The sequence below is a fragment of the Octodon degus genome, unplaced genomic scaffold, assembly GCF_000260255.1.
Source record: "Octodon degus isolate 3935 unplaced genomic scaffold, OctDeg1.0 scaffold00046, whole genome shotgun sequence".
NCBI classification, from domain to species: domain Eukaryota; kingdom Metazoa; phylum Chordata; class Mammalia; order Rodentia; family Octodontidae; genus Octodon; species Octodon degus.
In genome coordinates this window covers 7804125-7825046 of record NW_004524622.1, presented here as the reverse complement: position 1 = coordinate 7825046, position 20922 = coordinate 7804125, and the positions used below count along the sequence as shown (strand labels likewise).

At 42.3% G+C, this 20922-nt stretch overlaps 1 protein-coding gene across 5 annotated transcripts in view; it reads right to left on the bottom strand.

Moving 5' to 3' along the window:
* The window catches only part of Myof (myoferlin), a 184033-nt gene that overhangs the window by 129826 nt on the left and 33285 nt on the right, over positions 1–20922 (bottom strand). For all 5 annotated transcript variants that reach the window (XM_023716196.1, XM_023716198.1, XM_023716197.1 and 2 more), the window contains exons 4-5: positions 8765–8873; positions 5710–5797 (exon numbers count right to left, since the gene is read on the bottom strand). In XM_023716196.1, coding sequence (XP_023571964.1) covers positions 5710–5797; positions 8765–8873 — 197 coding nt within the window. The remainder of the gene's footprint in view (positions 1–5709; positions 5798–8764; positions 8874–20922) is intronic.

Below are 20922 nucleotides of genomic sequence, written 5' to 3'. Positions count from 1 at the left end.
GGCAGGGCTGGCTGGCATGTGGTGCTGGGGGATTGAACCGCGGTCCCTGTGCTTTGCCAAGCTTGTTCCAAGTAGGTGCTTTAGACCACTGAGCCATCTAACCAGCCCCCAAAGTTTGTGCTTTGGCTTTAGCTTTGGGAGGGGCAGGGGCTTCCTTCTTTGCCTTCAGGGCCATCTCCTGAGCAGTGTATGTTATCCAAGGGAAAATGCCATAAATTGCTTGGTCCTCTCTGGAGAAATTCATGATACTTAGTTCTAGACTATCTTCACATACATTTATGCCATATCTTCCTACCAACTGGAAACTCTTTGGTGGCCAGACACTGTGTATGTCACACCTCTGCATGTGGCATAAGTAAGCGTGTTTTATGAAACAAATCAAAATTTATTTTTTAAAAAAGGTCCCTTGATATTCATTGGATAAAATACATTTGAAGCAAGGAAGTCTGGCTATGAATGAATTTTTGTATTTCTAAAGTTGGATAGAGCACAAATTTAACAGATGGCTCTTTAAGGACAGATGTAAAATTTTAGAAATAGTTCATTGCTGCCTCAGGATGCAGGTGCTAGTCAAGTTGACTTGGCAGCCGGTGAATCAGCTACAATGGTAACATGTTTGCAGGAGGCCAAGCTTAGTCTGGGTGAGTTCACCCCTCTGTCATGAGATCAGTTACCAAGGTGGCTAATGAGAGGGACATCTTTGACATCACCCTGTTTCAGTCAACCAACAATGCCCTACATACTGTACCCTTTGTCATCTTACATATGGGTTCTAAGAAAGAATTTCTTAAAAACAAACCCCTAATCCATTTAACTCTTTGATCTATGATAATTAACAGTTTCTTTAATGTGTAATGGTTAATTTTCCTGAAAATTTTAACTTTGGTGTTTTCTCATTAATATTTTACATTTTTTTGGTGAGAATCATGTTGCAAATGGTAACTTTTAAAATCAGTATTAGCAATTACTGGCAGTGGTTCAGATGAGACAGTGAAAGATGTCTCTTTTTGTGTTTTCTGATGTCTTTTCTGTGATGCTTATATTTTAGTAATCACAAAATTCTTTTGTATTGAATGAAAAAATAAGTTAAAATTTCAAAAATTTGAGGGGCTGGTAAGATAGCTCAGCAGACTAAAGCATCTTCTCAGGCAAGCTTAGGCAAATGCAGGGACTGCGTTTTGGTCCTTGGCACCACATGCTGCACCAGCTCTACCCCCAGGGTGGGGTGGGCCAGCCAGAGTCTGGGCAAGGTGGCACACGCCTGTTATCTCAGCGTTGGGAAGGCTGAAAGCAAGAGGATCAGTATGAGTCCACTGTGTAGTGGGACCTTGTGACAACCAAATACATTAAAAAAAAAAATTGAAAACATGAAAGTTAGAGGAAGCATACATTTCTTTAATATAAAATTGTACATTTTCTGAGTCAGTTAAAGGAAAAGAAAAAATTCTGGGCCAGATGCCTTGTTTATGTCATTAAGTCATGCAATAGTAAGAGATATGACTGCCTAGCTTTAGGCCTTTGTCTTGTAATTATTATCTTATCTTCCCCCAAACAATCTTCTTATATTTATTCCTTTTGGTGTCAGCCTTAGCATGAATTTCATCCTCAAAGCAAAGGTGTTTGTTTTTTTTTTTTTTTTTTTCAGAATACTACCCTTGACTCAGATTTGGTGAATATTTATTTTATAGAACAAAGAGAATTTCCAGTTCGAAGAGTCATATTTGTTGTTGTTTCTTTTTTTTAATAAAGAAATTTTATTTTGTCATCTCAGGCTTAAAACTCCCCTTGCCCTGCAGATACAGAGAGGTCATTTGCGGACCAGCACTTGTAGCATTCTTTGATTGAAATCCAAATTCCTGGAAACCCAGCTCTGATTCATTTCCATCTCGGGCCAGCACGAGCAGGGCTTCCGACGTAACTTAGGAGGGCCTGCCCCAGCGCCTGCTCGGCGGCATCTGTTTCCCAGCCTGGGCAGACTCTCCAGTCCACAGTATAGCTGTGACATTGGGATTCAAAGGTGACACTGCCAAGCAGAGAGAAGGAGCTTGGGCAAGTGGAGCCTTGAGTGATAAGGTTTTCTCCCCAGTAGGGTTAAAAGCTCAAGACTGGTGTTTTGTCAATTCTAAGGAAGCAGAAATTTGTTCTGTGATACTAGTTTCTGAGTTTGGGCTCATAAGGGTCCTCAGAAGCGATAAGATCACCCCACTGTGCTTCTGAATAGCTGAGTAAACTGCTGTCCCCAAAAGCTTTATCCTCCACTGAAACAAAATATTTTTAAAGGTATTTATACAGGTGGGTGGGGTGGCATATGTCTGCACTACATAGCAAGACCCTGTCTCAATAAAAAAAAAAAAAAAAGGCTGGGGAGATAGCTTAGTGGTCTAAGTGCCTGTCTGGCAAACACAAGGACCTTAAAAAACAACAACAGCAACAACAACAAAAACACCCCACAAGGACCTAAGTTTGATCCCTGGTACCGCATACGATTCTGGCCCTGGAACCTTGGGCTTGCTGTGCCGGCCCTGAAAATGGGCATGGAGGTATATGCCTGTAATCCCAGCACTAGGGAGGCTGAGACAGGAGGATCACTATGAGTCTGAACTACATAGTAAGACCCTATATCCAATTAAAAAAAAAATATATATATATATATATGTTAAAATATTTCTCAACCTGGCTCTGACCAAAATAAGATCATTCTGTTTTCAAAGCTGTGCTTTTTATAAGAAATGATCTACATGTCATATAAACTGTGCTATTTAATTAGCTAAGGTTACTGGCCATCTAGAATTGCTTTTGTAATGATAGCAACAGCAATAATAGGAATAATAGCTAGCATTAATATAGATATCGCTGTGTGCCAGGCTCTGGGCTAAATACTTTCTATACAACTTCTTTCAATCCTTCCAGCTTTATGGTGTAAGTGCTATTATCATTCCTGCTTTGCATTAAGGAAAGCTGAGATGCAGAGTGGTTAGGTTACTCACCTCAGGTGATGTGCGATAACAGAGCTAACAATAGATACAGACTTCAACCAAGGCCAGCCTGCCTCGGAACCCCACTCCCCTTTAATGTATTGGGGTCTATAGGATCTACAGGGTCTCACTACATAGATTGGACTCATAGTGATTCTCCTGTTTTCAGCCTCCCAAGTGCTGGGATTACAGGTACATGCCACCAGGCCCAGTCTCAATCGCTGTCTCAGTGTGTCCCAGGGGCAGGGCCTGCATGGCAGGCCAGGAATTGAACCCCGGCCACTCTGCTCTGCTTGCACAGGTGCTTTAGTCTGTTGAGCTATCTGGCTGGCCCAAAGCCCTTCTTTTTATCCATAATGTTATACTTGCAGGATAAAAAAGCCTTGTCATGGCACCAACCTCTACAAGTTTACTCTTAACTTGGCTGCACCAGTGTTATTTTTTCTCTAAAAGCTTGGCTAAAGACATAATAGAAAGGGATTCACTTAATATTTGGCTCTTGAAATAGAATAAACTAATGAAACCAATCTTTTATGTGCCAGTGCACTTGATTAAATACTATCCCTCCGACATTCATGCTATGTAGAACTTCAGAGCATGATAAATTATCCCAAACTAGGGTGTTTGTAGTCAAGTGAAGGTGGGGGTCACACTAGATTGGGGTGAACCCTAAACTAGAGACTGTTGTCCTTACAGAAAGTGGGAAATTTGGACACAGACACATGCAGAAAGTATAGTATGTAACAACAAAGACAGAGATTGGAACTATGCATTTATAAGCCAAGGGATGCCATGGACAGCTGGCAACATCAGAAAGTAGCAGAGAGGCTTGCGAAGATTCTCCCTCGGGGGTCTCCAGAATGAACCAGTCCTGTTGACACCTGCATTTCAGACTTGCAGGTCCCAGGACTGTGAGATAACGCATTTCTGTTGTGTAAGATGTCCAGTTTGTGGTATAGCAGCCAGAGCAAACTCATACTCAGGGTCTAGCTTAGGCAAGTCATGAAACTACTGGAGTATCTTCTGATCTTCCCTGTGAGGGGCTACTTCAGAGAGCTCAGCAAGTGGGGCTGCCCCAAAATGCCTCAAAATGCCTCCTGCCCCTTCTTGGAGACAACAGTTGTCAGCAAAGAAATCACAAGGGAAATGAATAGACAGCTCAGTTCCATACTTACTAGAGAACTGCGCAGTACTAGATTGGGCTTCTATATTTTACTTGTCATTTCTGCTGTGGACATAAAGCAAGCCATGGATGTTCTTGGGCCACCACAAGGATCATGAGGGTCATGTGTCCATCATCCAGTACCATTTTTCTTATGCCACTAGACACAGGGCAATATGTAGAGTACACTGCTGATTTGTTGGGACTAAGTCAGCCCCAACTGTCACCAAGTAAGAAGAGATCACCTAACCTACACTGGAAATTCACAACTATTTGGACAGGAAATGGTGCAAAATGGTAACACTGGTGGGCAAGCTTGGGAAGTGGCTGGAATGACGTCAAGGCAAGATAAGAACTCAGGCATGAAGGCAGCAGAGACAGTGTCAGTTAAGAGAAGGAAAGGCAGGTGCTGAGGAGCCTACATATGTGGCCAGAGAGCCTAGATCAAAAGTAAGAGAAACAGGGCACAGAAGGAACCAAGAGCTGAGCTTAGCAGAAACAAGTGCCAAGGTTTCCTCCTACAGAGAGAATTCTAAGGCAGCAGGTTAGTGTAGAAGGATGACAGGTCCCTCTCTGCCCAGGGAATAGGCCAAGCCTAGGGTCACGGAAGGGGCATTTGATGACCCTGCTTGGGCAGAGGAAGGGTCAGAGACATGTAGCAAGACATCACCATGGAAAAGCATGAAGTGAGGGTCAATTTCAGCTTTATGATAGTTTCTGTTGGAGAGTTTCTTTCAGCCTGGGGTATAAAGGTCTCCCCTTTTCCCTAAAAAACTCCTACCCCATCTGGAATGTCAGATGACGACCCTAAGTGACTGACAACCCACACCAACAGTCCAGGAGAATAAGAAGTGGGTTATGTTGAAGAGAAGCTAATGGTCAGAAGACCAATGTGTGGGATGAAGAGTGTGTCAGAATCAAGGGAGAAAGGGGAACAGAGGATCAAATCCAAGGGGACAGACTCTAAGACGAGCAGCTCAGGACACAACCTGGAGGTCACATATTTTGTTATTTATTTATTTATTTATTTATTTATTTATTTATTTATTTTTACAGAATATAAAATAGAGATATAAAGAAAAAAAAAGCAGCCTTAGAAACAGTGCAAGATTTCACTAAACAAAGTAAAAGGTTGGTTGCTGTATTACATGATACTATCCTCAAACTAGTTGTTCACATTGAAGTCACACATTTTGGAGGTAAGAAAACACACAGAGAAAAGTAGAAGGATCACTCCATGACCCTTATAACCTTGGACATTGGATGTGATAGTAGCTACAAAGCTAAAGCAAGGCCATGCTCGCTGTGTTCTGGAGTCCAGGAATGCTGGAGGGCTCACTGTGGGGTTGTTCAATAAAGGTCTCTTCTACTTTTGCCTCTATTTGGAAGGAAACTTCCTAAGCAACTCCCATGTCCCAATTCCTATTGCTCCACTTGCCTTACAGAGCTCCTGTCTGGTGAGCAGAGGGCAACAAATGGTGTAACAAGATGTCTGGACCTCTCTGAGAAGCCCACTTGGGTGTCTTGGCAGAGCCCCTTGGGTTGGATGGGCCTTCAGAAGGGTCAGCTTACCTCCCATTCCTGGCACACTGGTCCCACTCACGTCACTTGGATGTGGAGCTGAAGGTGGATCATAGCCAATCACCAAGTCAATGGTGGCCTGGGTAGAAATAATTCATGGTAGAAAGAATTAATGTGCAGCACTGGGATATCACAGATGCAATGCGAAGTAGGGCAGCGGGAGTGAAAGTCTTAGAAGTGATGAGCAAAGCAGTAGGAAAGTGAGGCAGGAAGTAGGGAGGCTGAAGACAAGCCTCGGCCTGTGTCCATCTCCCCACAAGGGAGCCAACCAAGGTGGAGCTGGAGAGGAGCTGCTTGCTCCAGGCTGCAAAGCAAGTCATTACCAAGGGGCACCTGACTGGAGTGCACTTGCAAAGGGCAGGTTGATGACTTGTAATTTGCTTCTGCCTTTAAGGTTTCTTCTTGTAAGATTACAATTACAGGCACTCATTTTAAATGATTGATTTACTTGTTGCTCATTGACTTAGTTTATTATAATTGCAGATATTTATTTTCATGTTTTTCTCTAAAACTAGTTTTAACAAAAATGTATACAGTAGTATGATTCATAAAATGCAATTACAAAGAGAAAGTGAAACTGATTAAAGAAGAAATAAATACGCACACAATAAAGTTAACAGTCACCCTCCCTCTTGAATAAACTGTGATTCCCTAGCTGCCAAGGATCCAAAGGCAAAAGCGAAATATGAAATGTCATGAAATTTTTGCTACAGAATGAAGGAAGCATATTAGTTCCTTATAAGAGATAAAGACATTCCTGTTTATAAAATTTTAGATAAAGTTTTCATATGGCTTAGGATATATTTAGAGTAAAAACCAATACATTATTTACTTGAAATTTAAATTTAAACGTTTAAATCCTATACTGTCATCTGCTATTTTAGTCACTGCTAAAAAGCACACGTACACAGACATGTACATCCTGCGTTACTCTTGCTTTTTTCTTTCTTTTTTTTTAAATATTTATTTATTTATTTATTTTGTGTGTGTGTGTGTGTGTGTGTGTGTGTGTGTGGCCAGCTCAGCCCACCAGGGGGCGGGGCTGGTTGGCATGTGGTGCTGGGGGATTGAACCGCGGTCCCTGTGCTTTGCTAAGCCTGTTCCAAGTAGGTGCTTTAGACCACTGAGCCATCTCACCAGCCCCTGCTTTTTTCTTTTGTCTGCTCACTAGTGAATATGTCCTCATGGATCAGTATGTTTGATGACTGCCTTAGAACTGCTCTGGGAGACAGTAACCTGCTAAGTTGTTCCGTCCACAGTCCCATAGTAAATAAAGAAGCACAAGAGTGGGATCATACAGCTGTCTGCCAAAGACCAAGGCCACAGTGTGAGGGCCAAATGCAGGCAACAATGGGGGTCAACTGCTAACTTTAATCTGCTGATCCAATTTTTGAAGCCCAAAAGAGCACAAAGACAGCTTATCCTGAGCATCAGAGGTTTTCCTGTACTGTGTCTAAGAAACCTCAAGATTCTCAGAGGTGCTGTAGGGACCCAACAGGAGTGGAAAAGAGGGGTCAAAGCCTGGGCCTTTGCTTCCCATTCTGGCCCCGCACCTCTGCCACTTTAGGGTTCCACATGTACCTTTATTCTGTACCTTTAAAAAGCAACAATCAGAAAAAATACTTACAAACCCTCTTTTCTCAGTATCATTTCTCTCATTCAGGCTTTGAGTAGATAGTAAATGACATTTTAAATTATGTTTTATAATCAGAATACCAATTCATTGCAAATTGATAGTTCTAGAGACTTGATCAGCAAAATTGGCATTCCCTCCGTGGCATGAGAAGCCTCACCTATATTTTTGCTTGCAGGGATGTTCTCTCTTAATGTAAGTTTTTCTCCCTTTGCCCAGGCTCTGAAGCAGCTAAAATGGTAATGTCCTTAATATTTGTTGGGAGTCATGTAAAATCTGGATCTCAGAAGCTTAAGTTAGGGCAAACCACTTGGGACTCGTTCTGTTTTTCTTTCTCGGACAGAAGCTTTCTTTTTACCAATAAATATGTTTTGCTCTTAACCTCCATGGTTCCTAAAATTCATTCTTTAATTTTAGAGAACACAGATTTGTACAGGACATCTAGCAGCTTGGGAGTTTCTTTCCCCTGTATCCTTTGGAGGCCTTTTGCCAAGGTCATTGAATGGAGTTACAAGATGAAAAAAAGAAAAACAAGAAACCTTGCTAGCTCCTCATACCAAAAGGAGAAACTCTTCAGAAGATTCTGGACAGGTGTGAAAGACTATGCAATTTATCAAGAAGAATTCTTTTGAGATGTTTGATGAAATATGACAAATCCTGTGGATCAGCTATTTACAGTTTGATTTCTGATCCAGAAACAGAGTCAAGACCAGACATCTAAATGTGCAAAATAACTTTTCTTTTTCTTTTCTTAGCATGGCAGTTGGCCTTTGGGCTGCTTGCGAATGTTATATTTAAAATGCTAACTATAAAAATGATTTATAGGGGGCCAGGGAGATGGCTCAGTGGAATAAGCACAAGGGCCTGAGTTCAATCCCTGGTTCTGCCAAAAAAAATAAAAAAACAAAAAAATAAAAAAATGATTTATAGGAATTTAAAAAAAAAACAAAGAAGCTTGAGTTGAATTTTTAAAAAGCATATTTAAATTCTGATCTTGTATCACAAAATGTTTACTTATAGATACTGTGATCAGAAAACATTAACCTGTGAGTGTAAGAATAAAGACACAACATTAACATTTTTCAGGGTACTCTTCTGAAGGAGTGTCTGATTCACAGAGCTGTACCCAGTCACACAAATATGAATTCCCACATGGCAAAGAACAGAACTACACTGATGGGTTCTGCTCACACTATTCCACTCTGTAATAGAAAAATCAAGTCTCAAAGTTGCAAGTTCTATGACTGAAAGTGTAAAATAAGTCCTGCATCATATATGCATTGGCTCATTTATTTCAAAGCCAGATTTCTGTTTTTGATGCATTGAGCTAATTATCACGCCAAACTTTTCGAGATGAAGTTTTGCTTCACCATCTCACTTCAATATTGTTCCAACAAGAGGGAAAATCCTTACCCCAGTGTCTTGTCCTCTCTCGTTTAGCAGAGAGATGAGTTTATAGGGCAGTGATCTACTCTGGTCACCAGTGAGGTCCTTCAAGGCGATGGTTGCAGAGCCAATTAATCTGTAGGAGAAATAGAAAAGACAGAAGCCTAAGCGGGGGAACTAGTCCATCACCCCACAGCGTCTCCCAGCACCTTGGTCTTTGTTATCGAGTAGCAAGTTGTAGGATGGGTCTTCTGGCAGTAACATGACACACCTACCAGTACTTCTCCATATAGATAGACATTTCAAGAGTCAAATTATAATGTCTGTGGATTCCAACAATCATGACTACCAGGAGAGACTGAAAGTAACCCCCCTCCCCACAGAATCAAAGCAGAAAGGACAAAAATTAGAAAGAATGGCATTTTCCATAATAGAAATTTTTAGAGGACCCACTATTATTGATGAAGCTAACTTGCTCCCCCATATATTATGATTCAAATTAATATGTGTGTACCATTACTTCCCCCAGGCCTCAGGGTTATATCGCATCTCTAACACTCACTCACCTATTCCCTGTTGTCAATGACAGAAACACAATGTACCAAAGCATACTTGTGTGACCCCCCACAGTGTAATGACCCCTAGAGGGACAGTGTGTTCCTGTTGTGTCATTCCTATGAGCTGGACACACTACAGGGATTTAAAAGGTATTTACTGAATGAAAGAAAAAGAAATAAGTCTATGTACATTAAGAGTGAATATCTAGAGACTGGGAGTGGTGGCTCGCACCTGTAATCCCAGCTCTTGCGAGACTGTGAACAGGCAGATCACTATGAGTCTGATCTAGTAGTGAGACCCTGAACACCCTGTAGACCCTTCCCTAAAATAAAATTAAAAAAAAAAAAAAAAAAAAAAATGCAGGTAGAACACACATCCATAGGGAGTTAGTTAGTAAATATAATAATGGAATCCATGGAAGAAGAGTGTAACTTGGGGAACAGAACATGGAACATGTTACATACTTCATGTGTAAGTATGTTTTAATATGACTTATTGTTGTGGGTTTTTTTGTCTAGTTGTCCTCCCAAAGCCTCATGCAGTCATGGGACAGCTTCTAGAGTTTGTGATTAATTCAAGATCTGATGTTGGGACCATGGGTGTGAGTGCTGCGCCTGTCCCGGGGTGGATAGCCTGAATGCACTAGAAGGAAGGGGGAGAGTCTTGCTCTGTGCTGCTGGTGCCGCTGCTTCAGCCTTTTCTGCTCTTGCTGTTTTGCTGTTTTTTGCCACCAAATACTGCTGCCCTCTTCCATGGAGCCAGTCACTCTGTCTTGGAGCCAGCTGAGGATGGACTGAAACCTCCACAAACTGTGAATTAAATAAACCTTTTCTTTCTTAATTTTAGGTGCTGGGTATTTGTCCCAGCAAGACTAACTGAGAAACTTACGCCTTGCTTACAATTATAGCCACTTATACCAACGTGGAGCAGATGAGATAGAACAGAAAATCGTTAACATTAAAATAGAAAACTCAGGGGCTGGGAAGATGACTCAGTAGGACAAGCGCTTGACTGGCAAACGCAAGGATCTGAGTTCAATCCCCGGTTCAAAAAAAAAAAAAAAAACCCTCAGCATCACGCCCTTAAAATTGGAAGACGTTATTTACAGTATTTCAAAATACAGGAAATGATAGTTGAGTATTTTTTTAATGTAACTCTGAGCTTTGGGGGAAAAATAATAATCAGGAAGTTTCATTTTGTGGAGAAATTATTTTACCAAAAAAAAATTAGTAATTTCCTTAAAAACCTTGAAAAGTTGATGTCATTGTGGACCTATCACTTTTTAAGTGATCATAGCCATTTTCTTCTCTCCCAATTAAATCCTTAGAAACAGGGCAAGATTACAGAACTGGAATCTATGATCCCAGCACACACATCAGTGAGTGCTCTGTGAATATAGAGATTGCTCAAGACCAGGAATCTGGAGCTCCCTGTGTCACCAGTTTACTCAGTGACATGGATGGTTTACATGCGATTTCTTGGAAGAGTGCAGTTCTCATATGAAGCACTACACACAAAACCCCCAAACCATGACAGAGTCTCACTTTTTCCTCATATTATGAATAGTCCATAGTTGGCAATAGAAAATAAACATCTGCTTCCAAGAGATGACTGAACACTTCATCTCTTTGAGATCAATACAAAAATTAGATTAACCAGTCAATGCTGAAAATCAATAGGAATTTTATAGAACATTGTTTAGATGAGTGTGTTCACACAATATACTCTGAGTATTTTTCTACTCTACTGCATTTTTGTTACTCTAACATGTTGAGGACAGGGATCTATGTCTCATTCCATCTCTGCCAAACAGTGACTCTTCAACATAAGATGAGAGCCCTATATTTCCCCTATACCTCCCTCAGCCCATAGAATGCCTGAGCAAAATTTCTTACCATATTTTAAAAACAGAGCAGCTAACTATGGGGCTGACTGATTGCATTTTAAAAATGAACAAAATGTGAAATGTATGTTTTTAAAGTCATCTGACTGGCGTTAAATTTCAAAATGAGACCCCTGCTTTGAAAGGCAAGGAAACAAATGAGACTTCATTCCTCAGACTGCAATGCCTAGATGTGATTAATAAGCCATCGGCTTCAACACGCACTGATTTGTTTCTGCTAAAGTCAGAATGACCTCAGTCTCTATTGTATGAATCTTAGAATAATCAGTATACCATGCTAAGACACTGTGGAGGTGTGAAGAATCTTGGGCAGCATTTCTCAACTTCTTCGCTACTGAATACTTTGATCCCATTGATTTTTCTGTCATGAAGGGCTGCCCCGTGCTTAGTCAGAGGCTCTGCAGCATCTTGGTCTCTACCCTCTGGGTGTCTAGAGCAGCCTGCCCAGCTGTGATCACCAAGTACATCTCCATACCCTGGCAGCTACCTGCTGGAAGGCACAGCTACCCAGGCGGAGGCCTGTTCCTAGTCTAGCCCGAATCTCATGGCCTAACTTTCTTTGAGGCCTTGTTTTTGTCACCTAAATCTCTGAGACTACTTCATTATCAGCAAACAAGTAGATGGAATTAAATAATTCCACTGACTCTTCTCAGCTCTAAAAGTCTGTTTCAAGGCATATATAGCTGATGTTTTCTATATATGTCTATTATATAAAACTGTCTCATGTTAAATGCTTCTTTTTTCTTAAATTTATTGCCCTACAACTTAGTGGGAAAAGTTATCTAGAACATGGTTGTATTGGAAAATCCAAAATGATAGGCAAAAATTTTGCCTTCAGGGGTACTAGCATGTAAGACATGGATCAGAATTAATTTATGCAAGATATCTTGGCCATGATTAGGCCAAGAAGAAATACAGTGATGCTACGGTGTGCAATAGGGAATGGTGGGGCTTGAAGCCAACTGCCTAAAACACAAAGCCCGTCCTCTCACCTTTTTTGGTCTTGATTGGTTTTACAGTCTCCATTCTGACTCAACCATTATTTGCTAACTTCACTTCCCTAAGAGGGTAGTAAGAGTTCACTGAGAAGAACCAGAGCAAAATGAAAGAAATCAATCTCAATGCCTTCTTTCATAAGCCTCTAGTCCTAGTTCTAAAATTTACTTCACATCCTAAATTCTGATGCTTTTGCTGGTAAGTAACATATAGAAGACTTGGTAAAATAGTGTTTAGATGATTATAATCCTGTGGAACTGAGGAAAAATGAAAACAGTCAGCAACTCCTAAGGGTTTCTAAGGCCTTAAGTGGAAGGAAGCTTGCCCTGTGAGTAAGTCTGAACCCTGCAGTGACTCACAGGCCTGCCTGGCCTGGCCTGTTTTTGTGATGTTGCTTGGACACAGAACACTGAGAAAAACTGGAGATAATGACTTGGCCTCCTATACAGGACATCAGAACAGCTCAGGGTGACCACAAGGTAATTTTCTTTAAAGGGAAGTGACACTGAGCCAAGAACCTTTTTCATATCAATACTTGGCTACAAACAGGCCAAAATGGCAGTGTCACAGTAACAAGGACACTTTGCCCTGTATTTCACAGAAAAATAAGTCCCCCCTTGGAGTCCACCCAATACCAAAACAGATGAACCACAATCTCGGAAGAAAACTACAGTAAAAGTATCACAAGAGCCTTTGGCTTTCCTGCCCTAGTTGTGAAATTAATAAGCTACAGATGTATTTAGAAATGAAAACCAAAACTAATCATGTTCCTTTTTTCTTTCAGTCCATGAATTTTTGAGCTGGGAATCTACACTACAAAGAACTAAGCAGAAACTAATTGAGAGATGTTAATAATCAGGGGAATAAGTTTAATGGTAAACTAGTCAATTTACTTAAGCAAGTATAAGTTAGGAACCTCTGTAACTCTTTTGCTGGCTCCTTAAAATGGATACAATGCAGTTTTTTTTTTTTTTTGAAGAATGAAAAATGTTCTCCCCGCTGGCCCTGGTGCACATGTTAACAGCCGCATGCCTCTGTGGTGAGTAAAGGCTTTGCTGCTGGATTCTTGAGCAAAAGAGCTCAGGACTATGTAGTTAGGGCGCAGCCCACATGGATTACTGGAGGAGAGTTTACTGGAAATTTCTCCACCAAGCGAAGGAGAAATATGCTAGAGGCTGGAAAAGAAATCACATGTACGAATGTTTTGGCGGCTGGGGACTGTAGCAGAGTCTCAGTGCACCATCCTCAAGGGATAGTAAATCTGCAGCTAGGCTGAGGACAAAGCATTTCCAGGCCTTTGCCAGGTCCCTGAGAAGATCATGACCTCCTATCCCTTGAAGCACAGGGCGATCCCTTAGCTGGCTGGGCCTTGTCATGTTTGCCAGGCCTGACTGGTCATGGAGTTTCCAGGCTGCGACCCATTTCCTTCCCCACAGTGATCCCTTCACTGGGCCAGTGTCCAAAAAGTTCCTCCCTAATCTCAAGCCAACAGGAAGGAGAGCCAAGCATGGCCCTGACCGTAAACCAGGCTGGTAAGAGGCAATGGCAGCTGACAAATATTCTTTGTTTTATCAAAGTTTAGTCAGCTTCTTGAACTTTCCCTTAGGTAGACTATATACTTCCTTATAAAGCCCAGTTTTAATAAAGAGCCCAGCTAAATTTAGCAAGACATTCCCCACATGTCTAATCACCCTTCATATCTCCACAGATTCCTCATCCTCTGCTATCTCTGAGCTGAAACCTGAGCACACTGGCCTGCCTGCAGCAAGAATCCTGCTAGGTCTGTTTAGCCAGAATCCCTCTTATCCTTGAGGTTTCCTCTTAGGAATTTTCCATTTATTGACTCCCACCCTGCTCTGCGCCTGTAAATTTCCATTTCCCCGTGCTATATGTGGTGTTTAGCCCTATTTTTTCCCCATCACAGCAAGACCAGCTTGCAGCGATCCCTCTACCTATGGCAGTGGTGCTGGACAGAGTCTTTCTTATCATGCTTCAGCAAGTATCACCGAATATTTTTTGCTTTATCCCAGCCATGTCAGCAGATCATGTCACAGGAATGCCTCAATCCCAGTCTGCCAGCCCTCACTCCTCCTTTGGATTATGTCCCAGAATGCATCTCAAAATCTGCCTCCTCAGAGGTCCCTGCATTAGAATCACTGGGGCTTTTATGATTCACAGGATCTTAATTAGACTTTTGTTTAGTTGGTTCATATACTCAGGAAGAGTGAGAAACAACGGCTGAGAACAGTGACTCAGTGGTCTCTTTTTTGTTTGTTTGTTTTGTATTTGTTTGTTTGTTTTTGGCAGAACTAGGGATTGAACTCCCTTGTGCTTGCCAAGCAAGTGCTTATTCTACTGAGCCATCTCCCCAGCCCTGACTCAGTGGTCTCTTGAGGAAAGTGGAGGCTGGATGCAGCACAGGGTTACGGAGGCACAGACGGAGTTTTAAAAAATAGGCACTACAATGATACAAGTTCACAAGGGTGGCATGGGCTTTAAAAAACAAAGCAATGAGTCAGGTATGGTGGTGCACACTCTTAATCTTCATACTTTGGAAGGTTGAGACAGGAGAATTATGTTCGACCCCAGATTAGGCAAATTAGAGAACTGGCCACACTGTATGAGACAACAACGATAATCATCAGGTTGGGGGGTGTAGCTCACTCAGTGTTAAGGCCCTGGACTCGTCCTGAATGCCACTATCAGCAAATCAAACCAAACAGAAAAACCTACCAGCAACAATAGAGTGATACTGGTCCCCAACAGTGTTCCCAAACCTGCTGTGCACCAGGCTTCCCTGTGCTTTGATAAAACTCTACTCACTAGTTTTAGACACACTGAAGGCTGTTGTGGAGTCAGTCCCACATACAGCAATGTCTATTCTTTTCCCAAGACCCTCGTACCACAAACAGTACCCCTTTAACACTTAGAAAAGCTGGGTGGGAGCCCTCTCTGTAGTGAGGCGACTGTTACTTTGTCACTTTGTGGCTGTTGGGAGCAGTTAATTAGCAAAGCATGTGGCAGGTGGAAGACAATATAACTTCATAAATAAAATGACTATAATCTACTATTTTGTTATTTTCACTGACCAATTCTCTTTATTCAGTGCTCAAGAGTCTGAAACTATAGTTGCCTGCTCTGATGAATCATGGGGGTTATCAGGCTCTGGCTCTGATTCCTTCAACCATTAAAATCAAAATAGTGGTTTTTTCATTCATTTGTTCGTCCATTCCTTCATGCCCTCAAATCTCACATGCAGTGATGAAGAACACAGAGATCTGACTAACAATATGGACTCATTCTACAGGCCGTGGACACGAGCACTTCTCAAGTCTGCAAACAGGGCCAATAACTGCTGTTAACTAATGGGATTGTTATAGGAATTGAAAGAATGATGTGGCACCTTTTCTCTCTCTCTCTCTCTCTTTCTCAGACAGTCTCACTGTGTAGTTCAGGCTCACCTTGAACTTGCAGTGATCCCCCTGCCTCAGCCTCCTAAGTGCTGGGATTATAGGCATGTACCATCATGTCCAGCAAAGGTATGGCAATCTTAAAAGTCACCTTCTGAGTTTGAGGACAGCCTGGGCTACATATGAGTTCAAGGCCAGCCTATATATAGATAATTAGATAGCAGAAATCTGCAATCTATCAGTCAATCAATCCACCAATCGATCAATCGATGCTACCTTCTATTGTGATTTCAGGTATCACTCTAGCAGCTACTATACTAAGCCCCTCAAGAAGTGCCACTTGGTTTCTCCAGCATCCAGAAACAATCCTAACAGACTCTGATCTTTTCAAGTGGTTTTTGCTTTGCTGAAAATACCAAACTATTAAGAATTCAAAACTGTTCTGTTGCACACTGACATCTGCTCCTGGTTCAAATTTTTACATAGACTGTATAGCCACTGGAGTTAGAAAAGCCCATCCAGCCCCCAGTGTCTGATTCCTTGGTAACCAGACCCAGAAAGGAAGGGAACTCTAAGCAAATCCCAGCATGGAGTCTCAGAACTAGGAGAAAGAACAATATTAAGTACCAGAAGACAAGGTCTTTGGTGTACCCTGAAATGACAACTTCCTATGAGAGATACCACCCTTTGTCTCAGTAAATTACTATCATTCCAAACCAAAGCCTTTCTGTTTTCTCTAATTAAAAAAAAAAAAAAAAAAAAAAAACACCTTTGTTCAAGGACTATCAACTGTAAGAGAGAGAGAGACAGAGACAGAGACAGAGACACAGAGAGACAGAGACACAGATAGAGAGAGATATACAAAGATAGAGACAGAAAGACACATAGAGACACAGAAAGATAGAGACAGAGAGACAGAGACACAGAGACACAGAGAAAGACAGGTACAGAGACAGAGAGAGAGACAGAGAGAGAGAAAACAAACCTTGAGAAGTCTGAGGATCATATATGAAAACTTAAATATACTTATTGCATTCTACATGTTTTTACTGAAAGAGCTAGATAACTATAAGCAATTTGGTGAAACTTTCTAAACCACATTTTTCTCATCTGTCAGCTGGGGATATAACTGTCTGGCTCAGGTTGTTACAAAGATTAAATACAATTGTGTATAGTAGTCTGCACAAGCTCTGTGCTCCCACCAAAGACACTAGCTGTTTTGGGTTTGTTTTTTTTTCAGGAAAATTAATGCTCCTATAATTTGCCCCCATGTCTAGCATTTGTTGAGTCTCAGTTCCATTATAAAAATGAAGAAGCTTGCCACATAAGTAGTAGAAGCAAAATCCCTAATTAATCTTGCGAATATACGGCTAGGCCCTTGCACTTACCTCTCTCTTTTTTCCTTTTTTTTTATACCAGGGATAGAACTCAGGACCTTGCACTCACTAGGCAGGCACTTACACCACTCAGCTATATCCCCAGCCTTTGCTTACATTCTTACGCAAGAACTTGATAACTTACTTTCTTTTTTGGGGGGAAAAAGTATATATTTATAATTAACCAGCTGGACTCAGTTTAGATGGTTCCAATTTTGTTGGCAACATCCAACGCATCATAATTGCGAGCCAGTTGAATATATGCCTTCTTCTCTCCATCAGGCCTGATTAGGATATTGATCTTGGCAATATCAATCTCATAGATCTTCTTTACAGCTTGTTTTATTTGGTGCTTATTGGCTTTGACATCCACAATGAACATGAGTGTGTTGCTGTCCTCAATCTTTTTCATGGAGGAACTTGATAATGGCATAGTAGTCAAACTTGTTTCTCCTGGGGGCACTATTCCAAGGGTATTTGGGCTGCCTCCGGAGCTGCAGTGTCTTGGGATGGCAAAAGGTGGGTGACCTTCATATCTTCTTTTTGTGGCTGTGGATGCCTTCTTTCAACAAAGCATTCTTGGCCTTCAAAGTTTTTGCTTTGGCTTTAGCTTTGGGATGGGCAGGGGCTTCCTTCTTCACCTTCAGCATGGTCTTAGTAAAAGGCTGATAACTTTCTTTCTAAGTATATTGTTAGGGCTTTTGTTATCTTCTTATGTACAAAACACATGCCTTGTACAGGAACAAGGAACTTCTATGTAGATACCATTGCTAAATTTGCTTGGCACTTGTGTGGGGTGCATGTGATGATGATTTTGCATGTAGATGCACAAATATGGACAAGAAAGAATACTAGAAATGCAAGATCTTAGAGATAATTATGGTCATTCTACCTCAGACATTGTAATTTTCATCTCAGGTAGTTCAATTTAGAATTTTTTTTTATATACCATCCATGACTCTACTCAACATGTTCCAGCACCTCTCTACCTCTTTGATGCTGTAGAATATAACCATAATACCTATTTTACTATCCACATCTACTAATAACATCATTTATAACATTTCTAGTTCAGTTTTTTTTTTAATTTTTTTAAATTCTTTTATTCATTTATTTGTGTGTGTGTGGCCAGCTCAGCCCACCAGGGGGCGGGGCTGGCTGGCATGTGGTGCCGGGGGATTGAACTGCGGTCCCTGTGCTTTGCTAAGCTTGTTCTAAGTAGGTGCTTTAGACCACTGAGCCATCTCACCAGCCCTCTAGTTCAGTTTTTATTGAGTTTCTTCACATTACTGAGGTAAAATCCTTCTCTGAGGATTACAAGGTCTTTCTACTAAGGATGGCAGGAACACAAGCTATTCCCAGCCCTGTGAGAGTGCTCAAAGACTGTAGTTTGTCTCCTTCAGGCAGCTCTTCCCCCTGTAGAACTCACACTCAGCAAGAGTCAAGAGAAGCCAGGAGTGGTGGCACACACCTGTGACTGCAGCACTTGAGAGGCTAAGGCCGGAGGATCTTTGCAAATTTGAGGCCAGCTTGGGCTACATAGTGAGTTCAAGGCCATAATGAGAACAAGTCTCAAAAAAAGAGTCAAGGAAACTCTGAAAATCTTGGTCTGTGGGCCTATGTTTCTATCCCTCTATTTCTTTCTCTCCCTCCCAAGTCTCTGTAGTCTTTCCTCTGGGTCTGAGAGCCACCTTGGTCCCTGGAATCATTAGACTTCACACCTGCTCTGGGAGACCAACAGAATTTGCCTAGGAGGCTCGGCAGGCACTCAGCTGACACTCACTAGTAACCAGCCTCCCTGTGTCTCTAGACAGCGAGTCACCCCTTTAGCCACTGAGCTTGACTGCCTGGCTGGGTGCTCAGTCTTAAATTCCATGTCTTTCTCCAAAAGGGCATGAGCTTTGGGAGAGACATTGTTCCTCTTGGATCCTGAGTCCTTTAGGTCATGAGCCTTCTGCAGTTTAAGTCCAAGCTGGAATCCAAGAACTATTGCAGAGAGCTGAGGTGGACAGAGTCCGCACAAAGAGCCCATTGTTGGTAATTTTGACAGCCACAAAGTGATGTGCAAACATTAGATTTCATTCATGTAGTAACATCATAAACTCACTTTGCTCACCCATTCATTCATCAAGCTGTTGTTGAGAGGGCCTATGTACCAGGCAGTGTGCTCAATGTTGGTGTTCAAGCAGTGAATAAGACATGTGGAGGGAGGGCAGAAAGGTACATACCTAGATAAAAGCACTGCTGCTGGCGGTGCATGCTGAGTTGCATACAGCGGAGCAACACACATGTAAGTGCTTAAGCTCAGCCTTATCATCTACCTGTCCACATAGACACTGTCCTCCATTCTTACACTTATTAGAGCTTTATTAACTAGAGAAGCTCTGAAGAAATCAAATGTGACAATAAGTTAGACAGTGGCTGGAAGTTGCTATCTTCTGGGTGATCAAAGGTGCTGTGGACCAATATAAGATATCATGTCTACTGCAGTTCAAGACAAGCACACTCGCACGGAGGCATCAGAGCCAGAAGTCCTACTTGGTATTCCTTTTCCCTCTTGGGCTTGTTTGCTGTGCGTCTGTGCAAATGCACACACAAATCTTTTTTTTTGGGTGGGGAGGGGGTTGGCTCAGCCCACCCTGGGTGTGGGGCTGGCACACCATGTGGTGCCGGGGGTTGAACCACGGTCCCCTGTGCCTGCCTAAGCTTGCCGAGCAGGCGCTTTAGATCACTGAGCTGTCTCCCTGGAACCACACACAAATCTTAAAACTCATAGATACTCCTCATTGCTACCTATCCAGGCTTCTGAAGGTGGAGGACAGCAAGGCTAGGATGCTGAGTTGTCATAGTCCTTGCTTTAGTCTAGCTTCATGTCTTTTCTCTGCTTCTCAAGTCATGGTGAAAGAGTACAGGCCTTCATATAAATTACTGACGAGGATACATGACCTTGAACAGATTACTAAATCTCTCTGAGGAAAAAGAGACCAGTTTCATGCAGCGTCTGTGAAGATAAAGTGGGGACACCGAGAACAAAGGGCTGAGCATAGCCCTTGGCCTGTGCTAAGTCCTGAGTGATATCCAGTGCCGCTGAGAAGACTCCTCCACACTGACACCTCAGCTAAAAACTCACTGTGCGTGCAACACATGACCAGAGGGCTCCTCTGGTCTTCTATCACCCTCATTTACTCTGGATGACTCGCTCCATGAGGACAAAGAAGAGAAAGAGGATGAGCAGCTCCCAGGTAGGAGGAGGGATGCTGCGGTGGGCTGCGGCCAGTTGAGTGCGGCCTGGCCCAAGGCCAATCCAGGCTGCTATTTGCTGAAGGGCCTGGGCAGCAGACCTTGAAAGAGAGCAGTGTTTGCGCAGCTGGTCTCCACGGCAACAGGCAAGTCTGAAGCCGGCAGGACTCCGCCCCCTCCCTGAGCTTCCAGATGACGAAAGCAGTCCCACACAGCCAGCAGCTCTCTGACACAGATCTCTAGAGGAAAAGTCAAGCAGAAAATCCGAGGCCCAAATGTACACATAATTTCATTCAAATAAAGAATTTATTCCCAGATTTTTCCTTCTAAAATGTATGGGTATTCTAACTTTTGTTTAGTTGGCAGAAACAAAACCCAAAGTCATGCCTCCTCACTGATGATGGAGAAACAAGAGTGTTAGTACAGTGAGAACAGAGGCAAAGAAGGGATATTTCATAATGCCCTGCTCCTTACAGAGCTGACTCCAATTGGGTCACAAGATAATAAACTACCCTCAGTGAGCAGACTAGTAATCTCATCAAAAATGAAAACATTTGGGGCTGGAGAGATGGCTCAGTGGTCTAAAGCACCTACTTGAAACAAGCTTGGCAAAGCACAGGGACCGTGGTTCGATCCCCCAGCACCACATGCCAGCCAGCCCCCGCCCCCTGGTGGGCTGAGCTGGCCACACACACACACAAT